General features: G+C 43.3%; 1 protein-coding gene across 2 annotated transcripts; it reads left to right on the top strand.

Moving 5' to 3' along the window:
- The first annotated feature begins 6,634 nt into the window (after positions 1-6,634).
- On the top strand, positions 6,635-20,169 carry LOC132572333 (E3 ubiquitin-protein ligase TRIM39-like). 2 transcript variants are annotated; one of them, XM_060239252.1, is made up of 8 exons: positions 6,635-7,100; positions 10,675-10,770; positions 13,214-13,444; positions 13,785-13,807; positions 15,319-15,431; positions 18,369-18,438; positions 18,678-18,751; positions 19,087-20,169. In XM_060239252.1, the coding sequence occupies exons 1-8, from the start codon at positions 6,678-6,680 to the stop codon at positions 19,602-19,604; spliced, it is 1,548 nt and encodes a 515-aa protein (XP_060095235.1). In that variant the 5' UTR covers positions 6,635-6,677; the 3' UTR covers positions 19,605-20,169. The 2 variants fall into 2 exon arrangements, with proteins under 2 accessions (XP_060095235.1, XP_060095234.1); XM_060239251.1 differs by lacking the exon at positions 18,678-18,751 and having other exon boundaries at positions 18,369-18,638.
- The last annotated feature ends 1,065 nt before the right edge of the window (positions 20,170-21,234 follow it).

The following is a 21,234-nucleotide window of genomic DNA, read 5'->3' as shown; positions in this document are numbered from 1 at the left end:
TATTCCATAAAAATTTATAATCCTTTTGTCTAATATGCACTTCTTGCAAGCATACTATATTACAATTTTGTTTTTTTATCCAATGAAACGTTGCCTTTCTTTTTTGTGGTTAATTTAGTCCATTTACATTCCAAGATATCAATTTGTAATCCATCATGGTGCAAATTCTTTATTTTCTTCATAAAATCTACGCAGTTCCTGTGCATTTGTGATTGTAATCCTTTTCCCTTAAAGTTCAAAGCTCAAACCTTCAGGTATTATCCATCTATACCTCATTCCATTGTCACGTAGTTTTTCTGTCAATTTTTTTATATGCCTTTCTGTCAGTTAACACTTGTCTTGGCAGTTCTTTCATAATTCTTACTCTACTGCCTCCACTGTCAATTACTTTTCAAAGTTTTTATTCATGATTTTTCCCACCATTTCTTTTGTCATAAATCTTATGACCACATCTCTTGGCAGATTATTCTTTTTTGCATAGAGTGAATTTACTCTATACATATAGTCATACATATTTCTCTTCCCTTCAGGATCTTCCTCCAAAAATTCTGCAATTATTTTTATTATGTATTCTTTCAAGTCTGATTCTTCATTTTCAGGTACACCTCTCAGACGGATCTGAGTTTCCATCAGTTTGCAGTCATGAATTGTCACTTTTTCTTGTAATTTTAACAAGGTGGAGTCATGTGTTTTCACTCTCTCTTCCACTTCTTGTACTTTCTTTGTTATTACCACAGTATCATTTCTGAGATTCTCTATTTCTTTTTTAAATTCTTTCTTTGAGTCCTCAATATCCTTTCTTATTTCTTTTTTAGAGGCAGTTATCTTTTCTTTCACCCCCTTCATTATCCTAGCTTCCATTGCATCTAATTGGGCTTGCATTTTCTCTATTGAAGCAGACCTAGCACAAGTTTGTTTCAGGTCTGACATGTAAAAAAAAAATCAAAAATTTTGATCTCACCAAATTAAATTTGAACCATCAGGTTTGATAAAGTAAAGCTTGCCTTTTCCAATGCACCCAATTTCGCTGTCCTCTGAGCCATATTAATGTTTAAAGTTTTTATTTCTCCCAAAATAGCAGTCACAACTTTTGCTTTACTTTTTAAAAAATTCCTTTTTTTCCTTTTACCAGTTCAAATCTTCTTATCTACTATCCAACAGTAGTAATTTTTTAATTGCCAAATCTGTTAACGCCACCAATTTTTAATGTCCCAATCACCTTTAAAACAATGTTAAAACTTAGTCCTCCCAACAACAATGGCCACCGATGTTTCTCTCTGGTACTATAATCCTAGAGTAGGCTGTTTGCTTCGTTGACTTCCTTCTTCTTCCTCCAATACTTCCTGCTTTTCTTGCCTTCAAATCTCGTTTCACTGGTAGAGAAATCTCATGATATCTGACGTATTTCCTGTGTTGACTGTGAACGCTGCAGATCTGTGACGATGGGGCTGCCTCCTCAACCACAGATAGACTAAACAATAAATTCCTTTCTTCTTTTAACACTGTCTTTTAAGTTTACAGAGTTCAAATTTAGCCCGTTATCTTCTTCTCCTTTCAGGCTTTCAGTATTTCCAACTCCCATCTTTTACTTTTGTTTTGTTTAACTTTAATTAGTCCCTGAATTAAGAGTTAGCAATCAGTACCTTTTTCCCGTAGTTTATCGAAGTCAACACCAGTCCTTTGTAGATTAGATGTTTAAAACTGTAAAGAAGGTTTGGATCCTGTCAAGCTTATGCCAAATTGATTAATTTGGAAACTTCTGCTGAGGATGAATATGCAACTTCTCTCTGGAGATCCCTCAAAGCCTCAAAGGAGCCCTCCCCCCCCCCCCCCGGACTCCCTTTCAGCCAAGGTAAGTCTTCTCAAAGTATCTGTGCATATCTTGGACAATTCTCTAGCTGAGAAATGTAGGCAGAAGGCATTAATTTGCCTTTTACTACCCTGAACAGAAGTGCCAACCTGCCCCCGTTAGGGAAAGCAACAGCTCGCCATTTTCCAACCCCGGAAGTCCGAGACAGCACATCTTTTAAATGCCTTCCCTCCACTGGAAATAATGAAGGATAGGGGCACCTTCTTTTGGGGCTCATAGAACTGGACTCCCTGATCCAATCTTTTTGAAACTTGGAGGGTATTTTGGCACTGGAAGCTATGCTGAAAATTTGGTGCCTCTATCTCAAGAAATAGCTCCTCCAAAGTCCCAGATACTCACGAATCAATTCTCCATTATATCCTATGTTCAAGGTTCTGTTGTTGCCTTTAAGGCCCTGAGTGATCTGGGACCTGTGTACCTTGGGGACCACCTCCTCTGGAATGTCCCCAGGAGGGTATTACGCTCCACTGAAGAAAACCTACTGGTGATCCCTGGGCCCAAAGCTATCTGTCTGTCCTCAACCAGAGCCAAGGCCTTTTCCAACCTGGCTCTGACGTGGTGGAACTCTCTGTCATACATCATCAGGGCCAGGTAGGCTTACCAATCCCCAGGTCCCAGAGGGGGTTCTCCCACTTTCCCAGGCTCCTTCCTGCTCCCAGTCAGCTGGCTGGCAGGGGGAAGCTTCGCCCCCATAGCCCCCATGTACCTTTCCACCTCTGGAGGCTTTAGACTCCACTGGAAAGTGGAGTTGGGATGGTGCGTCTGTGTCTTTAAGGCTGAAGGGGTCGGGGAGCAGGCAGAGTAACATGACTGTGAAAGCAGCCCAGATCCTCCGTCGGTTGCACAATCTTTGCAGAGATCGTTTGCAGCCCAGACCCATCGTTGGTCATATAATCTTTTCAGAGGTTGGTTGCTCTGTGTTACTTTGAAGAAGTTGGAAGTTCAGCAACTCTTGAGTAGAGATGCCAATCCCCAGGTGGGAGCAGGCCCTCCCCCACTTCAGAGTAGTCAGAAATGGGGCTGGGGGGAGGGAAATGTCTGCAGGGCACTTCATTATTCCCTATGAAGATCGATTCCCATAGGGAATAATGGAGAATTGATCTGGGGGGTATCTGGGGCTCTGGAGGGGCTGTTTTTTTGAAGTAGAGGCACCAGATTTTCAGCATAGCATCTAATGACTCTCCTCAAAATGCGCTCCAAGTTTCAAATAGATTGGACCAGAGGGTGCGGTTATCTTAGATGTGATGGCCAGAACTCCCTTTGCAGTTCAGGTGTTCTTGTCACAACTTTGCTTATGGCTCCACCCCCAAAGTCTCCTGGCCCCACCCCCAAAGTCCCCAGATATTTCTTGAATTGGACTTGGCAACCCTAGGGCCAGGGCTTTTTTTTTTTTTTTTTTAAAGCAGGAATGCACAGGAACGCAGTTACGGCTGGCTTGGCATCGGGGGGTGTGGCCTAATAAGCAAATGAGTTGCTGCTGGGCTTTTTCTACAAAAAAGCCCTATGTGAAACAGTGGTGACTTCATGGGGTGTGGCCTAAGATACAAATGAGTTCCTGCTGGGCTTTTTCTACCAAAAAAGCCCCGATCAGGGCCAATGTTCCCTGATCTGCAATCCTGCAGAGTCTCGTGAGCAAAAATTTTACTTTGTGAGCTACTGGTATTAAAGTTGTGAGCTACTGGCATTAAAGTTGTGAGCTACTGCATAAATGAATGTGCTCTGGGGGGGGATCATCCTTCCTGAGCTAAGACAAAATGTGTGAGCTGGAGGCTAAAAATCTGTGAGCTAGCTCCCTGTAACTCAGCTTAGAGGGAATACTGATCAGGGCCCTGTGAGACTTAGTGCAGTTCTGCAGGGCCTGCAAGACAAGTGTGTTCTGCCAGGCTGTTGGTTGAGAACAGCAATGGTTTCCATCATGGTTGACACCCTTCTTTTCTCTTCCATCTTTTTTTCCTTTGGCCTTTTCTTTGTCCTGCCCATGAGATGGCAACATGGTCTGGAGTGGGTTCAAGTGCACATTAATGATGCCATCGTGAGGTTATGAAGCAATGGAAAAGTATTGCACAGTTGAAATGTCAGCATGGCAAATGTGGGCCCCTGCCTAAACCACAAGAAAGAGGAAGTTCTTGTTTTGTATCCAAAACTTTCCAAGACAGGAAAGACAGTTGCTAGGTGAATATGCTAATGAATCATGCTGTGTAATCAATGTGAAAGTACATAATGTGTGTGCAAGACTTGTAGGGGGCTCAGACTTTTGGTGTTGACACCACTGAGCCTCGGCTTCAACCTGCACTTCTATGGTTCCTGTCTGTTTCTCCCGCTACAGTTACTTATAACGACTGTTTTCTTATTTTTTAAGTGTTAAATTGATGTTTTCCACCTTGTTTACATCACCCAGAGCCCTGTTTATTTGGGCTTTGGGCAATTCACAAATCTAAAATGAATAAATAAATAAGTAATCAAGGTACCAGGTCCTAATGAGGTGACTGGACCTTCCTTCAGAACTTCCTTCAGAACAGAAGTGTTGTTGGGATTCTGGTCTATTCAGAAGTGCTCCCACTGCTTATTAGTAACACCTGCCGAGCAGTTTTTGTTCCTTGGAGATTGCACCTTGGAAGATTATCTTACAGAGTTTCTATCTCTCCTCCCTTGTTTCTCACAATAGATGTCAATTAACTGGTTGTCCTGATTGGCCATTGAATTGTTGGTTCTGATTGGTAGTGAATATGATTGCTAGAAAAGATGATTTCTTAGTATGCACAGCTCAGCTACTCTTAACCTTTTTCCCACTTTCACATGTCTCCATGCTATTACCAGGTAAGCATGAAGAGGGGCCTGTATCCTATCAGATGAATAAGAGGAATGATGAAAAAATGTCATTCAAAGATGCTTGAAAGTAGTAAGGTTTAAAGTTTTTCAGATATGTAGATTTTAGATAGCAATAGGCTTATTGGACCAACACTGAAGTCCTCAAGAGGGCGGAGGTTACAAGCATCGAGGCACTGCTGTTGAAGACGCAGCTGCGCTGGGCAGGGCATATTTCTAGGATGGAAAACCACCGCCTTCCCAAGATTGCTCTGTATGGCGAACTTTCCACCAGCCATCGAAATAGAGGGGCACCAAAGAAGAGGTACAAGGACTCTTTGAAGAAATCCCTTGGCACCTGTCGCATCAACCATCACCAGTGGTCTGACCTAGCCTCAGATCGCAAAGCATGGAGGCACACCATCCACCAGGCTGTCTCTTCCTTTGAGAACGCACGCATAGCTGGTCTTGAGGACAATTTTTCCCTGCAGCCACTGTGGCCGGATCTGCCTGTCCCACATTGGTCTTGTCAGCCACCAGCGAGCCTGCAGCAGACGTGGACTACTGCACCCTTCTTAAATCTTCGTTCGCGAAGTCAAGCCGAGAGAGAGAGAGAGAGAGAGAGAGAGAGAGAGAGAGAGAGAGAGATTGCCCATGATCGAGTGATTTATGCTTTGCAACACTCCTTAAGTTAATAAATTTGATTTGCATTTCAAGCTGTGTCAGGAATCACTAACTCATAGGTAGGTGCACCCTAGAATGAACCTGGAGGGTGGAAAGCCAAGGCTATGTAAAGGTAGAGCTTTCACATTCATAAAGTAAAAAGGAAAGTGTGTCCTGCCTGCCTGCCTGTAGGAGGTTTGGAGGGGGGGCAGGTTATCCCTATAACAGTGCTTTCCACTCAATCAACAGTTGGAGGACCAGCATGGTGGAGTGATGACTACAAACTGTTAGACTTGGATTCAAATTTTAATCAGCCATGGCACTGACTGGATAACCTTAGGCCATTTTATCTCTCTGGCCTACCTCACTGAGCTGTTGTAAGGAAAAAATGGGGGAAGGGACATAGGATTGCTGGTCCCAGGTATTGAAATTCCGAAGATTTGGGAGTGGAGCCTAGGGAAGGTAGGATTTCTGGAAGGGATAGGCAATGCCATACAATCCATCCTTCCAAACAGTTATTTTCTCTAGGGAAGTTGATAGGGCTGGATTTGCCTAGAATTACAGCTTGTCTCCAGATGACAGAGATCAATTCCTTTGGAGAAAATGGCTGCTTTGGAAAGTGGATGGCATTATACCCCCCTGAGGACCCCTCTCTCCCCAAACCCCATGCTCCCGAGGCTCCGCCCCCAAAATCTAACCTAGAGCAGGCAACTCTAGGAATTGATCTCTTCAGCGTGGACTAGGATCATTGCAATCCCGGAAGATCTCTAGCTCCGGCCTGGAGATTGGCAATCCATAGTGCTTGATAGCCAACAAAACTGTGGCAAGATGAAGCAGGAGAGTCAGAGAATGAATTTAGGCCATTCTGTTATTCTGGTCACCCTCACAGAGTTTTTCATAAAAGTGGGAACAGAGAATCATGCGTGTCACCGGGACTGATAAAAATGTGCCTGGAAGACAATAGCGCTGAGGAAAGATGAAACAGGAGGAGAGGCAGAGAGAATGTAAGTCTGGCTGCCCTGTTAAATTTTAAAATAGTTCATTGGTAAACATGCAAAAGATGGAGGATGGGAGGAGAAGCAAGGTGGCTTGCCCCAGAGTTAAAAAACATTATGCCAAGATCTCCAGATTGCTCAGTTCTTATCTAACCCGTTCTCCGCCACAACTTCTGTGAGTTGTTGTTGGTGAGTTACAGCCCCCGAAATGCTGCCCGCTGGAGGAAATCAACCAATCAGACAGCGCTTAGAAGAGATCCTAGTCGACGTCTCTTTAGTTGACGCCCACGGCACTGAGTCAAAAACTCTGTGCTTCGCCCTGCGGACTCCAGGCGCCGCCAGGCATGGATGCTCCAGAGAGCCCCGTGGAAGGCCTCCAAAAAGTCGCCGTTTGTTCTATCTGCCTCGAGTTTTTCAAAGACCCCGTCTCCATCGAGTGCGGGCACAATTTCTGCCGGGTCTGCATCACCCAGTGCTGCGAGGAGTCCCGGAGACATTTCTGTTGCCCTCACTGCCGCAGAAGAGCTTGCAAGCGAGATTTCAGGCCCAACAGGGAACTGGCGAGCATGGTGGAGCTAGCCAAACGCTTCAAGCTGGAGGAGGAGGTCAAAACCGCAGGAGAGAAAGGCGAGTGTGAGGCACACCAGGAGCCCCTGAAGCTCTTCTGTGAGGATGACCAAATCCTCATCTGTGTGGTTTGTGACAGATCCAAGGAACATCGAAGTCACACGGTGACTCCTGTAGAGGAGGCTGCCGTGGACTACAAGGTCAGTTGATGGTGTTGATTTTCCTGACGGCGGTGTGTACTACGTGGGTGCAGATGCGTGCACACTAAATAACTTATTTATTTATTAAATCGATGTATTATTATTATTTAAACAAACATTTTTAGGCTACCGTCCCCTTAAAAAACAGGGCTCAGGGTTACAGATTTTTTTACAAAAGTTGAATTAATATAACAAAAAAAAAAATATTTCGCAGCAACCTTAGCCAGTCTGATGGCAGTAATCCCTGGAAGTGTTGTTATTGCCTTGTAGAGGAGGGAGGCTTGGGGGGGAGGGAGGAGGAAGAGGAGGAAAATATCATCACTCAAGCTGCATTTGTTCCAGCAGATAACTTCTTACTAAGTTCTTAGTGACTCTTTGGTGTCATAGTGGATTCAGTGATTCTGGAAGGCCCATCTGTAGGTCCAGGGGACTTGGAAATAACATGGGTGACTTCCAGATTGACAAATTCAAAAAGACTGTCTGTGTTCCTTTGTTGTGTCTTGAACAGCAGAATCTGCTGAGGTGGACGCAGATAACGGAAATTTTTGACTTTTTTTTTTTTTAAAGATCACTTCTCTCATCCCCTGTTAATGTCTGGTGAACAGGCTTTGGTCATAAAAGCCGGAGAGGGATGGCAATGGCTTTTTATTAATGACGTTTGCTTCAATCCCCCCATATGTTGAGAAATAGTAATAAAAAACTCCTAAGACCCTGGAGTGCCAACCATCAGAACATAGAAGCCAAACAGTATTTTATAAATGTAAAGCTTTGTCAGGGGTGTCAAACTCATTTGTTATGAGGGCCGGATCGGACATAAATGTGACCTTGTCAGGCTGGGCCATGAGAGTCATAAAATGTAATGCCAGGTAGCAGAGATATAAACTTTATAACAGACACAGACAAACACAATTAATTTTTTGAAAAAAATCAAACATGTATAAAGCATTAGCACTTGTTGGTCTTGCTTTCTTTGTATCTCTCTTGTGCGATCCAGGGAACTGGGCAAGCGAAGTTCTGACTCTTTCCTTCTTTCCTCAGGGGACTGGGGCGGGGGGAGCCTCAGTCAACAGAAGGGAGAGAGACTTGGCTTAGTAGCTCTGTTGTGCAATTGAGAAAGTCTGACAAAGCAAGCTCTCCCTCTCCGCAAGGGAGGAGCCTCAGCCAATGGAGAAAATAGAGACTTTGTAGCACCTGTACAATTGAGCAAGCCTGGCGAAACAAACTGTGATGCAGAAGGAAGCAAGAGAGAGGGAGAAGGAAGTGGATGACAGCCAGTTGCTCAGGGGCCTGATAGGAGTCCTCCGGGGGCCTGATTCGGCCCCCGGGGCCGCATGTTTGATACCCCTGCTTTAAGTGTTAACATTGTATTAACCCCTTCAGAAGCCAGTGCGGGACAGATTTTTGCAGGTTTAAAAGTTATAGTCGAAAGAGCATGCCTTCTGCATTGTGTAATACTGGATGGGGTGGAGTTCCGCCCCTGGGGGTTGTGAACCAGTAAACAGGTGCCCCTCTTTTAATCTATTTTGGAATGTTTTTATCTCAAACAAAACAAACTATGTGCGAATCAATTAAACTGCAACATCCTGGTACCCACTTGCACAGCTTCTCCACTGACTTTTGGATTGGGAAATAGGGCACAAGAGGCTCTTAGGGAGGAGAGAAGGGATAGAGAAAAATGTAATGTAATGTAATGTAAAATTTTATTTATATCCCGCCCTCCCCCGCCAGAGCAGGCTCAGGGCGGCTTACAACATTTAAAATGAACAATACAATAATAAAACATTAAGAACACATTAAAACCAATCAGTGATTAAAACATTCCTAGACTAACAGTGGCGGTAAGCATTATTAATTTAGCAGTAAACATTGGTACCATCATTAGTGAACGCCTGTTTGAAGAGGGCGGTCTTGCAGGCCCTGCGGAACTGATCTAAGTTCCGCAGGGCCCGCACCTCCTCTGGGAGCTGGTTCCAGAGTTGTGGGGCTGCAGCGGAAAAGGCCCGAGTGCGGGTGCTTTGCAGTTTTACTTCTTTTGGCCCAGGGATATTCAGTTTGTTTTTACCTACTGACCTCAGTGCTCTCTGGGGCTCATATGGGGAGAGACGGTCCCTCAGGTAGGTCGGTCCTTGGCCATATAGGGCTTTAAAGGTTATGACCAGCACTTTGTACCGGATCCGGTATACAATCGGCAGCCAGTGCAGTCCGCGCAGCCCAGGCCGTATATGCCTCCATCTTGGAAGACCAAGTAGCAGCCTGGCTGCCGCATTCTGCACTAGCTGTAGCTCCCGGGTCCGGTATAGAGGCAGCCCCATGTAGAGAGCGTTACAGTAGTCCGGTCTTGAGGTGACCGTCGCATGGATCACCATCGCTAGGTCCTGCCGCTCTAGGAAAGGGGCCAACTGCCTCGCCCGCCTCAGATGAAAGAATGCTGACTTGGCAGTGGCTGTTATCTGGGCCTCCATTGATAATGAAGGCTCCAGTAAAACACCCAGGCTCTTTACCCGTTGCGCCGTGTTCAGTGGCGCCCCGTCAAAGGCCGGGAGAGATATTTCCTTCCCCAGAGTGCCACGACCCACCTGGAGAACCTCTGTCTTCGCTGGATTCAACTTCAGCCCGCTCAGTCAAAAAGAGTAAATGTGCATTGCCAGCCGCCAGCAGTCTCGTGGCAGGGTCATCAGTCATATTCTGTTTTTGGAACTCAGTTCTCCCATCTTTTCCATTAACTCTTTTATTATGTGCTAATTTGCTGTTGTTCATTGGATTGCATTTTAGCTATACTTAATTCCTTAGTTACTTATGCATCTTGACTCCAGTTAGCCCTTCCTGACAGCTAACCCATACTCCCCAATCCTCTCTCTATTTATAATAGTTGGCGAAGTCTGTTTCAATGTACCTGAAGACGTGTGCATGCGCATGAAAGCTTATACTCAGGATTAAACTTTATTGGTTTTAAAGGTGCTCCTGGATTCAAACTTTGTTCTGTTGCTTCAGACCAACGCAGCTATCTACCTGCATTTGGAACAAACAGAGAACTGATTTGGCTGAAGTGCCTGGGGAAGTAAGATCTTTATTTGGGGCTGGGGTGCATCTGATTTGTGGCAGTGGATTTCCTGCCCTTCGCTTTCTCCTGTGCTTTACTTGTAAACCAGACAAATATTACAAAAAAACCCCCCACTAGAAATCTCCAATGTTTTTCATCTAAAGGAACCAAAACTTACCACTCAGGGAAGAAGATAACAGTGCAGTACAATAGCTAGATTTGGATTTCCTTGTAACACCTGGTAGGTAAATTAGGAAGAAATAGTGTAGTAAAGTTCAGTGGGAGTAAAAAGGTAGACTGTGCTGCTTTTTTCCCCAAAAAAGAAAAACTGTATTTGCAAGCAACAGTTCATTTCCCTCAATATCTTCCTTGCAGCTACAAGTTTCAACAGAATTTTAAAACCCCAAAGGATTGCGTCACAGGTGAAGAAGGGTGCATGAGAGACTGCTGGAAATACGAACCCCCTCCACACATGCATGCACATGCATAGAAACAAAATACAGTTCTACCTAAGCAAACCTATTTCTTTTTTAGGAACAAATCCAGAATCAATCACAGACTCTTAAGCAAGAGAAAGAAAGACTTCAAGACCTTAAACAAGCCAGTGAGCGGTCAGCTGAAGAGTATCTGGTACGTATCTCTTTCAGTTCACCAACACAGACTTGGGGATATGAGAGCACTTGGTCAGGACCAATCCTAGCTGTGGAAGATGGCAGAGTTGGGTAACTATGGAATCTAATCAAGGAAGATGCAGTGTAATAACTGCTGTGGCTGTCTACTCCATGCATCTAATGAAGCAAGGTCTGACTTGAGTTGTGAAAGCTTATGCTGGAATAAATTTTGTGACTTTTTAAAGGGCCACTGCACTCTTGGTTTATTTCTGGGCAAGGACAGGATTCTGCATTCTCTGCTGGGGCTTACATGTGTCTTACAGATTCAGTCCTGACCAATGTTCCCTGTAAGTTGTAGAGTTGTGAGCAAAAATTCTACTTTGTGAGCTATGGCATCAAAATTGCGAGCTACTGCAAAAATTAGTTTCCTCTGGGGCCATTTTCCCTGAGCTAAGGCAAAAAATGTGTGAGCCGGAGGCTAAAAAAATGTGAGCTAGCACACACTAACTCAGCTTAGAGGGAACACTGGTCCTAACACTGTATAATCATGGTACATTTGATCCTCTATTCTCTTCTGACCTAGCTTGTTTTACTTGCTGTTTAAAACACACAAACCATGTTCTATACCCTGAGCAAGCCATAAAAATACATAATATATAACCTTGGAATTTATATAAAGTTTTAAATGCAAAGTTCCAATATTTATCATTTATGCAAGGAGAGGTCATGACCCCTTGCCCCATTTTCCCCAGCATCAACCAGTCATGAAAATCTTCCTCAAGCCGTTTTCCACTTCTGGCAGAATTTGTTTCATATGTTTTGAGAACACACTGGCTCTGTTAAGGGAACATGTTTTGAAAAGCTTTGTCCCCAGCAGTTCTCATTTTGTTATGGTAGCCTTGTTCATTATCTTACTGTTCCCAGACAGCTACTGAGAGAGACCTGATCATGGTTCCTGGCATGCCTGGAGGTCAAACAGCTGTGTGGCACAGGGTTGGCTAGACATTAAAGACTTCGTGGTGCCTAGAGATGGGAACATAGTGGGGGAAGTGAAGATGTGGCAAGTGGGAGCCAGGCTGCCTGGAATCAGCTTGTGCTTAAGCATCTGATAACCTTATGAGGGGGCCTTTGCCCTCCAGTTGCACTCAGCACCTTTGAACTTAATTAATTGATACAGATGGTTCTAGGCCACCGGCGTACTGAAACAGTGATTTCCTAAAGAAGTTTTCATGCGATGAACTGCTTTTGGAAAGAGGAAGTAAGACATGGTTTGCAAAGCCGGAAGTCTGAAGATATAAAACCTCTCTGTGTAAGGAGAAGAAGAGTGTAGCAGGCAACATGCAAGACACAAACCCCATGTACTGTACCTTGCTCTCTGTGCCACCAAAGAGATCAATATTGGTCAGTCAGGGTCAAAATATACATGATGCCTGAAATTCTCATCCAGAGAATATAATAGATGTGAAGCTGTCTTATACTGAATCAGACACTTGGCCCATCAAGATCAGTACTCAGACTGACAGCAGCTTTCTAGAGGCTTAGGCTGAGGCCTTTCTTATTTGTGTAACTGATGATGCCAGCCAGAGATTGAACCTGGAACCTTCTACATACCAAGCAGTTGCTCTACCTCTGAGCCATAGTTCCTCCCCTGATGTTTAATTAAACTACCTGAAATGGTTCTCTTTCTCTCTGTCTGTGTACACCCAATAAGGGTTAGGGCCATGCATCTGATGAACAGAAGAGGTTTAACTGTTTGTTCCTATGCTGTTTCTCTGATCAAAGAGGCTTCTACTTCCTAGCTAAGATCATCAGATTAAAGGATACATACCCTTGTTGTGCTTGGGTTTTTGTTGTTGTTCTTCTCCTTCTCCTATGATCTTCAAAACCAGTTGGAGAGGAGAGAGCCAGCATTCAGGAGTGGTTAGATTGTCAGACCAGGATCTTGGACAATCCGATCTGAATCACAATTTGACTATGCAAGCTTACTGAGTAACCTTCGCCAATGAGTCCCTCTCTCAGCCTAACCTACGCTACCTTACAGGGTGGTGGTGGTTGTTAGGATAAAGTGGACATGGGGGAAACAATGTTGCCAGCAGTTTTGGGTTCCTATTGGGGAGAAAAGCGAGGTATAAATATCTAAATCTGGGGTGTCAAACATGCGGCCTGGGGGCCGAATCAGGTCTCCAGAATGCTCCTATCAGGCCCCTGAGCAACTGGCTGTCATCCGCTTCCTTCTTCCTCTCTCTTGCTTCCTTCTGCATTACAGCTTGTTTTGACAGGCCTGCCCAATTGCACAGGAGCTACAGAGCAAAGCCTCTTCATGCTTAAAGTGTTCTGCTTTTCAGTTGGTTTTGTAAAACAAATGCAAAACCTGCATAGGCCATCCCTTTTCTTAGCCCAAGTCCAAGTCATGTGTACCTTCTGTTGCTTACCTCTTCCTGCCTTAACTGTTTTAATCACAGGAGAATTTAGATGCTGAACGGAAGAAAATGACCTCTAAATTTGAATTGCTGCATCAGTTCCTTGAAGAAATGGAGCAGCTCCTTCTGGACCAGCTGGATGTGATGGAGATGGACGTCCGGAAAGGACAGAAGGAAAGCGATGTCAGATTCTCAGAGGAGATTTCCATTCTTGAGGACCTGATCAATGAGATGGATGAGAATTGTAAACAGGCAGCAAGTGAATTCCTGCAGGTAAGAGTGTTGATTGGAGGGAGTTTTGTGGAGGGGGAACAGAGCAGGGAACCCTTCTGAGGCTCATTCTTGGTCCAAACAAAGCGCTAGTTTAGAGTGAACAGAGAGGAGGCAGAAGTCTCTTGGATTTCCCAATCCTGAAAGCCACAGCCGTCCAGGCTCACCTGACAGATTGCTGTGTTGTATGGCTCACTCTTATGGCTGCTATTATGTTCCTAGTACTAACTAAATAATAGTCTTAGCATTTAATGCTATTAGCAGATGAATACATGAGTGAGTTTAGAAAATCTTTGTATTCATTATGTGAACTCTCATTTCTTCTTCTTTCTTCTTCCTCCAGAATGTCAAGAAAATGCTCAACAGGTAAGTAGCTGTCTCTTGCTCCTGCAGTCCTAAAGGCTGGGTCACATGTGCGTGGACATGAAGTGAGATGATGTAGACATTTTCTCTGCAGCAGGGCTATGCAAGCCACAGCTACAGAACCTTAGTTCAGTCCAAGGGGTCATTCCTGGAATGCAGAGGCAAAGATAAAAAAGAGTATTTGCAAACTACTTTTCTCTATCTATTAGGTAAGCCTTTGTGTCTCCTGCACTCCACTAAGAGGTGTGTGGTAAAGGTTTATAAAATTATGTACGGGGTGGAGAAAGTGGATTCCATAATACTAGAACTTGGGATGCCCAATAATGTTGAAATTCAGGAGAGACAAAAGGAAGTAGTTCACTGCATAATGCATCATTAACTTGTGGAACTCACTGCCACTAGATATATTGATGGCCACTAAGACTGCTAAAAAATGGATCAAGCAAATTCATGGAGGACAGGTCCATCAGTAGCTATTAGCTCTGTTGGCTAAATGGAACCCCCATCTTTAGAGGCAGAATACCTCTGCATGCCAATTGTTTACATAAAACAAAAAGATGAGCTGGGTCCTCTCCTGAGGCTTATGTTGCCTGTTGCAAAGCTGTCAGTGTATGAAGTGTTTATGGATGACGCATGCAATGGTTTTACCTTTAGGAACAGGCCTGAATGTGGAAGACAGAAAAAAAGGAGTTGTTAAGAGCTTTAACCCTTCCTAGCTTCTAGAAAGTTCATGCATGCAAGCGTGTCTTGTAGGCCTAACCCAAACCTATGGCTGAAGCGGAAATCTGGAGAGAGAAAAATTAGCATTTAGCCCGCACATTTATATTAACCTGCAACTGTATACAGGGCCCGTTAATGATTCAATACCAATCTAAAATAAGATTTTTCAATGCTGTACGTTGGCTGATGCTCTTATGCACCTTGCCCAATAAAGAGAGGACAAAATTCACAAGGAGAGTGGAAGGAAAAGTTAGATGTGTGAGACTGATTTAAAAATGTCCATAGGAAGAGGCAGATTTTTATGAAGTGTTTTTAATGCACCTATGAAGGAACCAGATGGATGGAAAGCAGGGGGCAGCAAGGAAGAGCAAGCAGATGCTGGGGGATTGCAGATTTAATCTTGGCCAGTGACATCAGAGGAACAAAGAGAGCATGAATAAAAAGAGCAGATAAATCAATGAGAGCCACATAGACAAGACATTTACACTAGACTGCTATTTACACTAGTAAATGGAAGTTTGAGCAGAATGTGAGAAGGAAGTGGGGCCAAAACAAAGAGCTTAAAAGAGGAACAACATGGTGATAGTGATGGGTGTAACAAATGATGAGCTGAAGAGCACAAGAGAAAAGAGGCAAGAAAGCCAAGTTCTAGTCATGAGAATGTATTGATGAGTCCACAGCAAAGGAAATTTGCAGAACTGTTTTCCAATGCTGCATTTGCTCCCAGGCTGTAATAGCCTATGCCCTAAAATTCAAACATGAATTAATTTCACTTTGGGTTTTCTCCATGCTAGATCTAAGGAAGAGCCTAATTTGCCTATGGAGATTTCTCAAGACCTAAAAGCAAAACTTGGTACATTTTATAAGAAAAACATTTCCTTAGAAAAAATTCTGAAGAAATTCAAAGGTAAAAGAGAACTGATGTCCAGTCTTAATGCTTCCTTATCTTTGACATTCCTCTCTTTCTCTTCTGAAGTTTCATCTAATAAGCAAACTACACAATACACTCCTTCACTCTTTTATAATGGCTTGTCTGCGTTCCCTGCAGCTGCTGGAAACTGCTTCAAATATAAAATTAAATAAAGGAGAGCCCAAACAGACTAGGAATAGTGGCACAGAGGGAGGAAGCTCTCCTGTCTCACCCCCAGCAATTTTCTTGTGCCAAAACCATATGTGTGTGGGAGCAGGGGGAGGGGGAGTCATTTTCCAGTTTTGTGCATATGGACCAGCAAAACTGGCAAAATAACTCCATGAGTTTTTCATATGAGGAAACTGCTGGGCAGTGGGGGTGGGAGAGAAACAGGAGCCCTTCGTCTCATGGCACAATTCCACGCTTGTAAAGGCTCTTTCTCTCTTTTAAAGAAGCAGTTCCCCATAATTGCTGTGTAGCTGTGGGGACCACAAGCAGTCTAGTGTAAATGAGTGAAAAAATGTATCATGTGGTTTGCCTCTAAAACTCTCCTCCCTATCTTATTTTGTACTTCGGTATTGGCAGACCACTTAATCTCTGTTTTCAGTGTATTTAGAGCGTCTCCACTTTTGTTAGGTGAATGAAAAGAAGTTTGTGTCCAGTGGCACCTTTAAGATCAACAAAGTTTAATTCTAGGTATAATTCTGGTACCTAGAGTTAAACTTTTGTTGGTTGTAAAGGTCCCACTGGACTCAAACTTTATTCTGTTGCTTCAGACCAACATAGTTATCTATTCTGTAATTGACACATGGAAAGAAGGATGAAAAAAGGAAAGGAAAAAAATCCCAGTGCAGGGAATAGCCATAAGAGGGTGGCACTGAGTATAACCAATGCAAGTGTGGATTGATATCTGAGGTAAAGCTGACAGGTACAAGATGGTTTGCTTTTTAACAGTGAGTAAGAACAAAATTTATGTCAGGAAGAAAACAGCTTGAAGTAAATGTTTAAAACATATTTTATTATATCTGTTTAGATACCTATACATAATCTAATAATTGATATAGAAAAACAATGTTAATGAAGTAGCATCCAAAATATATAAACTATAGAGCTTGAATTGCTGCTTTAACAACAACAAAAAACCCATAATGAGGTAAATATTAACAATGAACAAGGAGTTGTGGGATGTTAGACTTTGCATGCCTCAGAAAAATCTCTGCTGTATCCATTGAAGCCCTTCTGGGCATACTGCAACACTTCCAGTAGCTAATCAGGGAACTTAAACTGAAGATCTGATATCTCTTTGGATCATGTTAAACATTTAGATTCAAGTTCAGCACCTCAAGAGACCAAGACTTTCAGGATATAAGGTTTTGGGAGTCAGTGGTCCTTTTCATCGGGTACCTGTCAGATAATAACAAAATCCTCAAAACCTGATGTCTGACTTTCAGCATCGAAAACCTAATTTATGGCTAACAGTCCCCAATACAGTTTGTATTGGCTATTTCACTGCACTTCTTTGACTGGTGTCTGAATTTCTTGGGTATATTTCTGTATTCTACCTGTTACACTAGCTGAAAAGACCATGTTTATGTCTGGGCCAGACAGTTATTTTACATATTGAAGACCACTGGAAAGTCCTGATCTGGATAGTCCAGGCAAGCCCAGTCTTGTCAGATCTCAGATGCTAAGCAGGGCGACTCTGGCAAGTACTTGGATGGGAAACTTTGTTGGAATACCAGCAGTCGGGAGGGCAGGGGCAGGCTTCATTCAGCCACCTCTCTGAATACATTCCATGCCCCCAGTAGGGGTTAGTCACCAGAAGCTGCCATGACTTTCAGGTGCACTCACACACATTAAAAAATGCAAAAAGAAAAAAAGAAAACCACTGTAAACACTTGCTTATTAGTCTGTACAAGAAGAAGGAAGTTTAAAGGAACAGGAAGCTTGATTCATCTGGATTCCAGAAATGTAATTTTTTTGAAAGGGTAAAGGTGCTTATGTTATACCTGCACCTAGAGTGGCAGGGTTAGTAAGCAAGGAAGAGAAAAATGGTCCAAACTAAAGAGCTTACCTCTCCTCTTCCTTGGTAGGAATTATATTTAAGGAGACATGGAAAATATACTGACTTCCATATTTGGAAGTGGTAGATGGCAAAGGACAATGCATATGCATTGTTCTCCTAGCAGGATATGAAAGGAACCTGGAAAAATGGTCACTTTGGAAGAACTGGACTATGCAGAATGGCCTGTTCTCCCTCTCTCCTCCTCTGCCTGACCTATGCACCTTCTTTGTGAAGCAGAAGCATGAAGGCAGAGTTTCCAGAGAGAGAAACTGGAGGGTGTTCCATACCTTGTCCTACAGCTTTTGTCTTCTTTCTGTGACATGTTTTGTCCTCTTTCCTCAACCCACATTCCTTATCCAATTTGTAATGAAATCATTGTTCTAGAAACAATTGAAATGCCTGGGAGTTACAGCAGCTGAAGGAAGGGTTAAGTGCTGTCTATTTCTGCTCTGGAAATCACATCCTATCAGCCTTACTTGGACCCTGGCTTTGAGGACTCAATATGAAGGTTGAATGTGTGCTTCTGCCCAAAGTAGCTTGCTGAATGTAACCATCCCATCTCCTCCTTTGGCTTACTTTTTGAGTATGTCCCCCCTTCCTTTGGAAATGTCCGAAGAGGTTTATGGATGTGCAACTGGAGGGGGGCAACTCCTGTAACAGTGGTCACTGAGAAAATATTTCTGATGTGTTAATTTACTGCAGAATTTAGGGTATTAGGTGTCATGGGCATGACCTCAAACCTGGATTCTCTTCCTCCTGGACTGTTTCCACCCCCTTCACTGTTTTTGTATGTTAATGAGATGATACATGAAATATCAAACAAAGTAGAACGAAGTCAGCACTTTTTCTCTTCTTTTGCTCTTATTTAGACATTTTGACGCTTGAATTGCAAGGAAAAGGAGAGGATGCAACTGTGACTATAGGTGTGCAGACAGATCAAGAAAAAGGAGTCGATGCAGCTGTGACAATAGGTGTGCAGACAGATCAAGAAAAAGGAGTCGATGCAGCTGTGACAATAGGTGTGCAGACAGATCAAGAAAAAGGAGTCGATGCAACTGTGACAATAGGTGTGCAGACACATCAAGAAAAAGGAGTCGATGCAGCTGTGACAATAGGTGTGCAGACAGATCAAGAAAAAGGTAAGTATGCAATTGTGACAGTAGGTGTCAGACAGATCAGAAGTGTTCATGTTGGCAGAAGGATCAGATTCTCCCAAATGGTATTCCCACACTGAAACCTATACCTCCTGTCAGTATGTGAGGCTGAGAATTAACTTGCAAATGAAAGAATAAATAAGGGGAGCAACTGGGGATGTACTAAACAGGTGCCTGAAAGCAGTAATGGGCTGGATGATCAATAAATGGCAGCTTCACTTAGATTGGTGGAGGTGTTGCTTAACAGCATGCCTTTATGCATGTTTTGAGAGGAGTGGTACTCTTCCTTAAAGGTTCAGGTTCTCTTGCATTAAGTGTGGCTTGGGCCAGAGCCTCCAATTTACAGTAGCTCCAATATGTCAGGGCACTACCCAGTAGTAGATTAGTGGTGGAGACAGGCTCTAATCCTGTGATCCCATCTGTCTTGTTGCAGAAGCTATGACATTGGATCTGGACACAGCAGGCCCCTACCTTATCCTGTCCGACAATGGGAAAAGCGTGAAGTTGGGGGATACACGCCAGAAACGTGCCTCATCCCGAGACCCAATGAATGTGTACCCCTGCGTGCTAGGCAGCAAAGGGTTTAGCTCTGGGAAACACTGCTGGGAGGTACTGGTGGTGGAAGGGGGATGTTGGGCTGTGGGCGTGGCCAAAGGATCGGTGAAGAAGAAGAAAAAGCTCGACTTCCGGCCTGAAGAGGGAATCTGGGCTTTAGAGCATTTAGGATTTGATCATTACCGAGCACTGACCTCCCCTCCAACTCCTCTGCCCCTGAGCAAGGCGCACCAAATAGTCCAGGTATGTCTGGACTATGAGGCAGGCCAGGTAGCGTTTTTTGATGTAGAGCAGGATACCTGTATATTTACTTTCTCATCAATTTCTTTTGGAGGGGAGGTCATCTATCCCTGGCTGTGGGTGGGAATGAGATCACAGCTCAGACTGTGTCCCTGAAGTTGCATATACCTTCTGCTCTGGGGGTGGGGTTAGCTCTAAAGGCCACCTAAGAATCCACAGAGATATTCGGTTTAAGTTGTGAATACGTATGAAGCTGAGTATGTGGGAAGAATACACTGAGCCAAACCACTAGCCTGTCTCTTAGTATTATCTACGTTGACTGGCAGCACCTCTCTAATACAGAAAGGTATTCAGCATCTGCTACCTGAGATGATTTAACTTGCAGTACTGTTAGCCAACGGGGTCTATTGCCTGGTGTGCCAGTGCCCAGTGATGAACCCAGCTGGTGAGATTCTAGAAGCAGACAGAACTTTATTTGAATAGAGGAGAACCTCAGTAATCCCAAGGAATCTGTTAGTAAGGCTTCAGAGTTAACTTCTTATACAGTGTATCAAAAAACTTTAAGACATGCTCAGATGTCTTCCTGATACAAACTATAGGCTTTGCTTCTTTCTATATATGTATGTTTGCCAAGCTTGCAATTTCCTCTGACTTATTTGGAGTTCTCCAGAAATAGTAATATTTTTCTTTTTAAAAATAAATTTTATTTTGAATTTGTAAAGGTGTGCAGAATGGAAAAAGGGGAATGGGGGAAAACACATGAAAAATGTAATTACCAGAGACACAATATAAAGGGCAATTTTACAAATGTTAAGGACATTCCTTAGGTTAAAAAAATAATTAAACACACACACACAATGTATACAACAAAAAAGTGACGCTACAGCTTTAAAAATGTGACATGAACCCTGACCTGGATAGTCCAGGAAAGCGTGATCTTGCCAGATCTTGGAAGCTAAGCAGGGTTGGCTGTGGTTAGTACTTGGATGGGAAACTACGTTGAAGTACCCAGTTGTGCGGACAGGGGCAGGTTCTATTCAGCCACCTCTCTGAATGTCCAGGCCTCAAGTAGGGGTCAGTCACCAGAGATCAACATGACACACACACAAAAAGTGACTCAATATTTTTGGTATTATGACTTATAAAGGAGAGCCCCTTGGTGCAGAGTTGTAAAGCTGCAGTACTGCAGTCAAACTCTGCTCACAACCTGATTTCGATCCCGGCAGAAGCTGGGTTCACGTAGCCGGCTCAAGGTTGACTCGGCCTTCCATCCTTCCGAGGTCAGTGAAATGAGTACCCAACTTGCTGGGGGGAGGGAAGTGTAGATGACTGGGAAAGGCAATGGCAAACCACCCTGTAAAAAGTTTGCCATGAAAACATCATGATGTGACGTCACCCCGGAGTCAGAAACGACTGGTGCTTGCACAAAGGGACTACCTTTACCTTTTTTAAATGACTTATAAATATATATGGCATCATAGCTTAGATATGACACAATAGCTTAGAAAATCAGTATTCTGACATTTTCTCATAATAATTATCTTTTTTATCCTTTGTTTAAAGTAACATGAATAACCTCAGAAATTTTATGGAATTTTAATATAATTTTTATAATAGAAATCACATAAAAATATCTTTGTTTCTTATTAAAAGTGTTAGATAGTATTATTATAGACAGTAATATTTTTCTGTGTCCTGCAAAATCATAGAAATCTGTTGTCAGCAACTGTCCTGTTAAATCAGCTATGTCCCCAAGACATAACATCTTACCCTCTTGCCCACTTCA

Source organism: Heteronotia binoei, chromosome 5 (assembly GCF_032191835.1).
Source record: "Heteronotia binoei isolate CCM8104 ecotype False Entrance Well chromosome 5, APGP_CSIRO_Hbin_v1, whole genome shotgun sequence".
Lineage (NCBI taxonomy): Eukaryota > Metazoa > Chordata > Lepidosauria > Squamata > Gekkonidae > Heteronotia > Heteronotia binoei.
Note: the sequence above shows the minus strand (reverse complement) of the source record. Positions and strands in the feature narration are given on the sequence as shown.

Coding starts and splice junctions, on each gene's coding strand:
- LOC132572333 (XM_060239251.1), top strand. CDS start 6,678: ATGGATGCTCCAGAGAGCCCCGTGGAAGGCCTCCAAAAAGTCGCCGTT. Junction 13,808..15,318: donor GTCAAGAAAATGCTCAACAG/GTAAGTAGCTGT, acceptor TCTCCATGCTAG/ATCTAAGGAAGAGCCTAATT. Junction 15,432..18,368: donor AATTCTGAAGAAATTCAAAG/GTAAAAGAGAAC, acceptor GCTCTTATTTAG/ACATTTTGACGCTTGAATTG.